Source organism: Cryptomeria japonica, chromosome 7 (assembly GCF_030272615.1).
Source record: "Cryptomeria japonica chromosome 7, Sugi_1.0, whole genome shotgun sequence".
Classification (NCBI taxonomy): domain Eukaryota; kingdom Viridiplantae; phylum Streptophyta; class Pinopsida; order Cupressales; family Cupressaceae; genus Cryptomeria; species Cryptomeria japonica.
The window spans coordinates 313,435,403-313,446,342 of record NC_081411.1 but is presented as its reverse complement, the minus strand read 5'-3'; the positions used below and the strand labels follow the sequence as shown (position 1 = coordinate 313,446,342).

At 35.2% G+C, this 10,940-nt stretch overlaps 1 protein-coding gene across 1 annotated transcript; it reads right to left on the bottom strand.

The window, feature by feature from the left end:
• Positions 1-333: 333 nt before the first annotated feature.
• Positions 334-1,980, bottom strand: LOC131047276 (putative UPF0481 protein At3g02645). The gene has a single exon (XM_057981140.1). The coding sequence runs from the start codon at positions 1,978-1,980 to the stop codon at positions 334-336; it is 1,647 nt and encodes a 548-aa protein (XP_057837123.1).
• Positions 1,981-10,940: the final 8,960 nt, after the last annotated feature.

Genomic DNA, 10,940 nt, shown 5'->3' with positions numbered 1-10,940 from the left:
TAATTTGATATCCTTTAAATTATATCTAAACATTAATTTCTTTGAAAATAAGAAAGTATATGTATTACAAAAATAACCCCAAAACTAAATAAAAAATGATATGAACATATAAATGTAAAATGGTAATGGTTAACACAATTCTGATATTTATTTTACATTTCATCAACAAAATCTGGAAGCAACGAATGTATAAAAATGCAAAGTTCCAATTTATTTTCTACCTATGTTTCCAAGTGGAATTATTCTACGGAAGTCTTGGCTTCCAAAAATTTCCATAACAAGAGCTCAACCCTAAAACTGGTTAGTTACTGAGCTGAAGCTCTTCTACTTGACTTAGTCCTGCAAAAGACTAGTGTCGCTCCACCAATGCTTACACTCATACACAGAACAAAAAGCTTCTAAGCAAGTCAGAAGCAAAAGTATCCCTGCGGCCACAACAGTGAGGAGCCTCCATGAGCCAAATATGTATCTGTTTATCTTTTCCTTAACAGCAACGCTCCATCTCTTGTGATAATGCTTGTTAACATCCGCTATAACTTGATCTAAATGTTGTACTTTCGTCAATTTCACGCATTTACCCAAGCCGTTCCACAAGCTTGCCACTTTCCCGTCGTCTGCCAGGTGACTGTAGATAATCCCGCTCTTTCTCAGCAGCCCAACATCTTCGACTGTGTCGATGATGCCGTTCATGAAATCAGTGTAGCGAGTGAAGATCAAAGCACCAGGAGCCGCGGAAGCTTCGAACGCCACCAGATTTCTGAGAACTACTTCTGTGTTGCAATCCAACCTCACTTTGGGAAGATAAAGCGTTGCAGTGTTCGGGTCGAAGCGAATTGTGGTAAGGTCTCCCTCGGTTGGAAGGAATTTTACTCCTGCTGAGTATAAATCGGAGACGGAGGGAATCGCTAGTTCGTCGCGTGTAGGAGGAGTTTCCGCAGAGGGAAACCCTGTCTCTTCATCTTTTTCGTCATCTGTTTCATCTCTGCGCTTAATTGAAAGAGTTTCGAAAGCGGAAACAAGATTCTTTGACAACTGTGTAACCAACTGGACAGGCCTTTCTTTTAACACACGCTCAGAGAGTGCCGAGACAAGTTCAACGAGGCCGATTTGTATGGAGGAGAGAGCCTTCCATATAGCTTTCAGGGCACGCATTAAGTACGTCGAATCCGCCAACGGGACATTCCCGTTCTCATTCTTCTTAGAAATGCTATCCTCCATGGCTGGGGCAGGGACAATAGAGTAGTAGAGCACCTCCAATATGTGGCCCCTCTCTTTTATACGTAGCCTTGAACTATCCTGCATCTTCAACATAAATGGCGACCATTGCTTACAGGCGAGAGTCAGCAGATTGCAGATCCTTTCTTCCGCTCTATCTTGAGAACCCAACTCCATTTCCAGCAGCTTCTGCAAGATAAACAGAGGTAACTGATTCTCTAGCATCATCAGATCTCTCATAATGGCATTGTGGATTGCGCTCCTGCCAGATGGATCTAAAACTCTGCCCAGTCGCTTGACATGAGAAGACAATCGTAGAGAAGCCTGGTCCGCCTGTTGGACTTGGAACTGCAAGCAGTCGAGTGCGAAGGAGGCGTCCAGAGCCATAAGCCATGCCAGCGTTTCCTTCTTGTAGTCGAGATATTTGTGGTAGCAGTTCCTGATCTGCCAGTCGTACTTTTTCACCTCCTCCACTACATCTTCGAACTTACCGGTTATGGTTTTCTGAAATATTTGTGCAGCAGCCACTTTATATCTCTCCATTTCACACAATTGGGATCTCCGATGGTGATATGGTCCGATGGAGACGCACTGCGGAATATATGCTTCTGGCTTCACCGTCAACAACTCGTTGGGCACACCATAAACTGATACACGAATATCCATTTCTTCTTCTTTCTCGCTCTGCAATTGCAGGCCTTCCTTGATTTGAATAAGCCAGAGATCTTGATTCAGCTTTACTTCATCTGCTTTCAATGATTCCATGATTCCAAATCTAATGGTGATGAGATATCACCAAAATACACAGGACACACAGGGGATCGAAAGCTCAAATGTGGGAAACAACTTGGCAGAGATTCATATTTGTAGCTGCAGCCTCAGCTTCAGCGAACTCAACAGCATTACTTTCACAGAAATTTCTCTAATTCCAGCGAGAATTGAACCTTTTCTTTCGCGGAAATTTCTGTATTTCTAAAGAATATGGAAACTTTACATCAACAGAAATTTCTATACAGCTTCACAGGCTGAATGCTTTACAATAAATATTCTATTCAAAGTCTGAAGGTTGGTTGTCACTCTTAGATCGTTGTCACTCTTAGATCGTACTCACAAACTATGCAGCATTCAGATGCACCTTTGACCATCGGCATTCAAAATTTCAGCATAGACATTTTGATATCTAACTAATATATTCCTTAAACAGCCCTATTTGTCTAAGAAATCTCTTCATCGCTTATGTGGGCAGAGGGCCCATTTCAGCTCAATTGCCCCTTGTTTACATTGAACAATTTAGAAGATTTCCCTCTTTCTTTTAATTTTATTTTCGACATTTGAAAGTGGTAAAACGCATTTTTATTGTCATTTTCTTTTTAATTTCCATATTCTTTTATTAATGCCATTCACATAATAATTATATTATACATTTAGGTTTTATAAGAGGTTAAGAAAAATCTTATAATTAATTTAAATTTTAATAAATTACAATCATGAAACATAATTATGTTAATGTAAAGTTAATATTTAATTAAATTTTATGAGTTTGAAGATATTAAAGATGGTAATGTGTTTGTATAATGTATTCTTTTGGTAGAATTTAATAATTTGGATTTTAGTTATATCTGTGTAGTGGTGATGGATGTGTTTTGTAATTTTAAGACTATTTGAAGTTGAGAGGTTCATTAAAATGAATTTTAGTCTATGAATGCTTTTACTTATTGTGACTATGTCCTTTGTTGAATTGTACCTCAAAATATCTTGTCTGTGTTCACACCTACATCTGAGATAAATAGATTATTAATAAGTAAGTTTCAGACTCAATGTAAATAGAAGACATTATTTAACATTCTTGATAGCCAGTCAAACTAATTTGTCAATTTCTTGAACATATAAGATGCAAAAGACAAAATAATGAATAATAAATATCTAATGTACTATTTGTAAATACTGATCTACAGATGCATGTAATATAATTTTATCAAATTCTTTAACGGTATTATTTTAATAATTAGATAACCTTGAGCTATCCTACTTTATGATAGCTATTATCTTATAATTTTTTTAATAAAGAAAATTATAGAAAGTAGATTCAAAACATTAAACATACAAACTATTAGAAAAACAAAAACATAACTGATATCATATTATAAACCATACTTCAAATATAATCTAAACTACAAAATATCTTAAATGATAAAAAATTTACACCATGCAAACAATTTAAAAAAACTGATCTCAATTAATAAAACATAAGTATCAATTAGACATTACAAAATTTAAATTAAGTAAAAAAAATACACTATGACATTTTATTAAAAGATCAATTGTGCTAAACTACTATCCCAACTACCAACTACTAAACCCCGCTCTGCTAAACTCCTCCCCTATCATGTCTCTATCCGACCGTGCAATGCAGTGCTTTTTAAACGATACACCAGATTCTAGAAATTGACCGTTGGCTCTAAAAAACAAGGCGTTTATATTCCATTTAGTAATTACGTTTCAATTACGTGATTTCAAGCTCTATTTTCAACATAAACGACGACAATTTATGTTCGGCGATGTTTCCGTGATAGAATCAGATTGGAATACAAAATTTGTAAATTAGTAAAGTAAGCGAGGTCGTCGAACAGATACAAGTTGAATTGTGAGGCGGGTCATACTTTGTAACGCGGCTGGATCTGTACTTCCGTAATCTAAAACGACTGACTTCTGGGATTTCAGTGTTCGACCTACGTAGTAAAATATATCTTTTCTGACCGCTTTTGTAACGACCTTCCAACTTTCCGTACTGTCTATTCACACATTAGAATGCATCTTTGATAATAAGTTTATTTATTAATTAAACAAAATTAAAATTATAATGTGTTTTTCACTTTGATTAATTAATAAATAAAGTCAAATCTGTTTTCTGATGTCTTGATTGACGAACGATCCAGCTTTTATAGGGGAAGAGTACCAATAGATAACATAGTTCTAATATTCATCACCTTATTGTCACGTTGACCTCCCAATCGCTGTCACAGTGTAAACACCATTAATAAAGTTGTTTTGTACCAATAGCCGATCATTTTTTGTAACTAATTGGCCCATTTGTGCACAACTAGTGGAACATTTGTCCCATTTGTGTACCACTATTAGAACATTTGTGTACCACTATTGGGACATTTGTCAACAAGTACTAGTGATTTTGAGTTGACAGGTTACTGGAACATCTTTAGTTAGGTATCAGGTGACACTTTGAAATGTGTACTTTTTGACCTTTGTGCGTATAACTGATTCCATAGCATGCATCATTACTACCTAGAAGCCAAATCAATAGCTACAAGCAGTTAAGTCACATACGAAGACAACTAAAAAACAAAAATCAAAATCCGATGTACCATTTAGGATCTATGGGTGTGCGAATTTAGCTATGACGGCTACTGGTGCTCTTCCACTAGATTTTTTTTGTTCAAACATATTTTTTTTAAAGAATGTTAAAAGAAAGAAATAATATCGTTGTAAAAATTTCATATTATATGATTTATTTGTTTTATGATTTTAATAATTAAGAAGATAACACAGAAAAGGATTATCATTTAAGAAACCAGACATAGCAATTTTGATTGTCATCATGTACAATATTTCATTATTTTAATTTCTAAAATAAAAAGTTTATAAAAATGTTAGTTATCAATCTGAGTTAGAAAAAGAATAAATTCATATCAAACTCAACTTTGACTAGTCTTAGTTGTCGTGAGAAATCAACTACTTAGCATTGATTTCTTTCTTTTATCTATTTTACAACATGATTGACCTAGGGTTTGAATGCCATCAACATAAATATATATTCCTCTCACTAGATAAGAGTATCTTAATAATTCCCTTTAGTCAACTAGACTTTATCATACATAGATATTTACCTAGATAAAAAGAAGTTAGAGGAACTAAAGGACATTTTCTATTGTAGATGATTGCATGGTTTGGAAAGATTCCATGAAATTTAATGCTTGTGATAAATATATAGTCATTATATATTCACATCAAATCAAATCATAAAAAAAAGTGAAAATAATCATGCATAGCATCCATCTCTCCTTTTAGATTGAAGTTAGATCTTGTTGGCTATTTCCTCCAATGAATGATAGTGATTTGGATATTAGTTTAGGTCTTTATGTTGAGACCCTATTTCAATAGATTTCAGTAGTAGCACCAAGATTGTTGTTGTTTATCTCCAGCATAGATGACTATAATTTTATTTCTACTACCTCTAGGGTTGTTCTTGCTTATCTTAAACAAGGATGACCATAAAGCTTTAGTCTCTAGCCAATGGGGGCTATACAAATTCATCGAGGCATCATGCCTAATGAGAACTTTTACTTTTCTCCAATTATTATGAAATTTATTTACAATACAACTCCATTTACTCAGGCACATTATCCTGAAACTCTATCTTTCCACTTTTAGCTTATAATTTTAATTATGATGGTGTTTTAACTATGGAATTTTGGTTCTTCTACAACATCCTATATATGCCTATAAATGTAGTTTTAACAGTCATTAATTTATTTTCTCATGAAGCTATACACCCCACTTCAACATAACTAGTCGCACACTCAATAATTTCTCAAGACATCAAGCTTGATCAGATTGTAGAAATTTATCGCAATGTAGAAATTTAGAGTTTGATGCTTTAAATTACGTTTTTAAGTAAATATATTTATAATTTTTTTTATGTGTAGGTTAAAAAGTACATCTTGTAATTAATTTAAGGTAAATAATTTATATAAAGGAAAATATAGAATTAACGAAAATTAAACGAAGTGATAATAATAAATATGAAAATAGAATATAGTTTAATTTTTATTATTTTTGAGCTTTTAATTATGTAAATATTGTTATGTAATGTTTTAAATAGTTAAATTTATCAGTTTAAATTTTTATTTATTTTTTATCGGTGAAGCCTGAATAGCTTTTGACTAGAGCTATGAACCAGTGGGGGACACAGTAGGAGGGCCCATCCCCATTAAATATATTATTATTATTATTATTATTATTATTATTATTATTATTATTATTATTATTATTATGTTTGTTTAGATTGACCCAAGACCTTCCCCATCCTATGGAAAGCCAAGAGTCACAACTTAGAATTCCACTTCAGATGTCCCTATTGGAAATTGAACTTGGGTCTCCACAATGAGAACCCAGTGTTTTAACCAGTTAAGCTCAACCCCTTGTACTATCGGTTTAAATTTTTATTATGTGTGTTTGTTAAATTATGATATAATTGAATAGAAAATATAATTTGGATTATAAATATTTTTATGTAATATCAATATGACTTCTGTCCAATTATATTCTAAAGTGTTTTTACCTTTATCATACCTACAATCAACATGAATAAAATGACATAAGAAACAATTATATTTAAGATAAATAGAATAAAATAATTAACATCCTTAATGATGAGTTAGTCCATTTATTGACTTTTTTGTTAAAGATTATGGTAAAAAAAAGCATCATTCATGTTGATTTCGGTAAGCCTTTAAAAAATCAATACTTTGATTTGGGAGAAGTTCGTTAGAGAGAAGAACACTCAAAATGTGACATGGAGAAAAATTTTCTTTTATAATCAAATTTTAATGCCTCAGTTTCAATGTTCCACGAGGACGCGTCCCCCCCCTTTTTGGCCACATCTCCCAAGAGGAAACATCTTTGGGATGGGGGGATGGGGACACGACGTCCCTTTCCGTCCTGCCACCACCACCCAATCATCGCCGAGACATCTCCGTGTCTCCTAGGGAGACATGGAGACATGGAGACGTCTCCTTGGGAGACGTCTAGGCGTCTCCCCATCTCTCGAGAGACATGTAGACATCTCTCGAGGGACGGGGAGACACCCAGACATCTCCCGTCACCCCACGTCAAAAGCAATTAAAAAAGGAAATTTTAAATAAAAATGTGACTTTTTTGGGGGTTAAGGGGTAACCATAATTGAACGTGGGCCCCACCCTTTCCCCCAAAACAAAACAAAACAATATTTTTTTTAGATTTCACTCTCATTTTGGAAAACTGATTTTTTTTTCAGCAAGCTGAAGAGGAGGAAAAACTTGAAGTAGACTGCTTGAAGGGGTGAGAAAAGTGATTGCAAGTGTGATAGGAGCTAGAATAAGCAAGAAGAAACGGAAGAAGAAGAGGAAGAAGCATTTTGGAGAGATTTTTCAAGCACAAGGTAGGGTTTTTCAACTTTTTCTTATTTTTTTTTTTTGGTTTTATTTTCTGGTTTTCATTGTTCTATGTCAATTTTGGATTTTTTTTCCCTATTCATCTCAAAATGAGATTTGATGTTGAATCTTGAGGGCAAAATGATGAATGATCATTCATCATTTTGCCCTCAAGATTCAACATCAAATCTCATTTTGAGATGAATAGGGAAAAAAATATATTGTTAAACTAGGCTGATTTTATTTTTATTTTTATTTTGTGAAATGTAGTGTCAATTTCACAATGAGCTCCCAAGGCATGAGTCAAGATGACATGGAAATCCATTCTCATAGTGAGACTGATTCAGAATATGAACCTGAAAATGAGGGTGGTGACCATGGGGCTAATCTTGGAGCCCAATCTAGTTCTATGGTGAGTGCACCGACTAGTATAGGTTGCCCTTCAAAGTTGTTGGCACTGTATGCTAGGGGTCATTTTGTTCCCAATTCTCCTCTAAAATAGTTTGCTTCATGAATATCAGTACAAGGCACATCACATTCAAGTGGCGAAACAAGGAAGTGGAAGTGCAACATTTGTGAAACTGAATGGTTCGATAGCATTAGTAGGGTGAATGCACATTTTCTATTTTGGAGAGGAAAAGGCGTGAAACATTGTAAGTTTTTGGAGGAAGCTAAAAATATACAGTACATAATTGAGTTTAACAGGCTTTGAGGGGTTCTACATGACATAAATATTTCAATGCCTACTACTTTGTCTGCTAGGGTAGCACTTTAGGGCAACCAGAATCTGCCACATACTTCTCATCCTTTGTAGATGGGAGGAATGATGTTTGGATCTCCATCCACTTCCACTGCTACTACTACTAGGGCTGGGAAGCATAGGTTGTAGATACCACAAAGAAACCCCATTGCTAATATGTTTAATGTGTAGCTAAGAGATGAGATAGATGAATCCATTAGCAAATTCTTCTTTGCCAATGGCATTCCATTTCATGTTACACTGTCTCCTTATTATAGGGAGATGATGGCTATCGTGGCCAAGGGAGGACCATCTTATGTGCCACCAGAGGAGACAATAAAGAGGACCTAGATCTTGGATAAATGCTATTCCAAGATCAATATTTTGATGGAGAAGATGAAGGCATGTAGGGTGGCATCAGGGTGCAGCATAGTTATGGATGGGTGGACAGACATTAGTCATCATCCACTCATCAACATCATGGTCACATGTGCAGAGGGCCCATACTTCCTTAGAGCATTTGATTGTACAAGGCATCATAAAGATGCTGATTTCCAATTTAAGGTCCTCAGGGAGGCTATTGAGGAGGTTGGGCCACAAAATGTTGTCCAAGTAGTGACAGATGTAGCCCATGTGTGTAGAGCACTAGGGAGACTCATTGAGGCAGCCTATAGACACATTTGGTGGACCCGATGTTGTGTGCATGCCATGAACAATACACTCAAGGACATGGGGAAGATTGACTGGATTAGAGGAGTGGTCACTGATGCGAGAGATGTGCAGATGTTTATTTGCAACCACCACACTTCACATGCATGCTTTAGGACCTTCGCGAAGAAAGAGTTCTTGAAACCAATTGAGACTAGATATGCATCCTATTTTATTCTCTTGGAGAGAATGATTGAGTTGCAAGAGGCATTACAACTCATGGTTATGACTAATGAGTGGAATAGGTGGGTTGAGGCCAAGACAAAGTAGGGGAGAAGGGTGAAGGAGATAGTGAAGAGTGATGTGTTTTGGACTGATGTGAAATACATTGTCTCCATCACTTCTCCAGTATTCTAGGTGATCAGATATGGGGATGGGGATGGACCTAACCTTGGAGAGGTGTATGAGTGCATTGACTCTATGCTTGACCAAATGAGAGCTATTATGCGAGTGAAGGACCCCTCTCTAGCATTCTACAATGAGCAAATTCGGCCTATCATTCAGCATAGATGGGACAAGTTGAACACTCCTTTGCATATGGCTGCCTTTGCCTTGAATCCTAAGTGGTACAAGGCTAGATCGAGTAGAGTGACACTGATTCAAGATGATGAACTGAAGGCTGGTTTGTTTAGGTGCATAGAGAAGATGTTTGATTCAAGAGATGCCAACACAATTCGCACTGAGTGGGGAAGATTTGCCACTCTTAGAGTTTATTTAGATGCGGCAAAGATGGATATAGACACAGGAGGACCCACTTTTGTGGTGGAATTGTCATGGCTTGAAATCTTTGACCACCACTCTAGCCATCTGTATGCTATCCAATGTTTCCTGTTCTTTAGCTGCTGAGAGGAACTAGTCTACATATATCTTCATCCACTCTCTTAAGAGGAACAAACTTACCTCTAAGAGAGAAGAGAAGCTTGTGGTTGTACACAATGCTTTGTGTCTTATGGACCACAAGACACTGGTGTACAAGGAGAGTCAAGCGACATGATGGGATGTAGAGCCAGAGGAGCCTTCACATATTGATGAGGATGATCCTACCACTTTAGATGCAGGGCTAGTTGGTGTGAGCTTGAGGGAACTTGATCTTGAGGAGTCCAACAGTTCCAGTGAGGAGGAGTTCGCAAATGATTAGAGGCCTCCATTAGCTACTTATTGAGTTTTGTCATTTTGTCTTTGACTCTAGTCTCTTTTGTAATGCTATTGCTACACATATTTGTATTTGGAATTTTGGCTACTCATTGTAATGATGAATCATGTAATCATCTTTATTATTATAGACTTTCCAATGACATCAAATATTCATATTTTCATTTTCCTTTTTCGATATAATAGAAATCTCCAATTTGACAATTTAATTTGTCAAATTTTATTTAGCATTTAGCAATTAGCCAATTACTAATCTTGGTATTTCCTATATTTTCATTTGAAATCTAATTCTTATACTATTATACTGTCATACATTTTTCTAAAACTGGTTTTTCAAATATTACATTTTTTCATGGCATTATTAGCTACTAGGATGATCAACAATTTTAATTATAGATTTGTTTACACTTTGGTCTATTCACATATATTGTGTCTAATGATGAAAAATGATTTATTAGTGTATTATGGTTAATCTTAGAGAATATTTTAATTTAAAATAAAATTATTTATATTCATTCATTGTCAGATAATGCATAATTACTTACCTTTTCATCATTTATGCCTCTTGATCCTTGGACATAAAAACACTTGAGAAGATGTCCTATTCTACATCCTTCATTCTTACAATTATTCAATAGGGAATTATTATTTTAGGATAAGTCTTGGATTGAATATTGGTAATGTCTCTCAAAGTTGTAACTCCATAGTCTAAGAGTGAAGGCCAAAGATAAATAACATTAAGAGGATAAGGATGAAATTCGTCAACAAAAATATATAAATAAAAAGGTTCAATATATGAGAGGAGAATATTTCTTTTTCATTGGGCTCTATTATACAAAATGAGATATGTAGTATAGTGTCATAAGTTATATCCTAATACAATGTCCTTCTAATTTATGTCTCACTTTGGCATTTTAGCC

Bases quoted from the DNA above. Each gene is read 5' to 3' on its own strand.
- LOC131047276 (XM_057981140.1), bottom strand. From the start codon at position 1,980: ATGGAATCATTGAAAGCAGATGAAGTAAAGCTGAATCAAGATCTCTGG.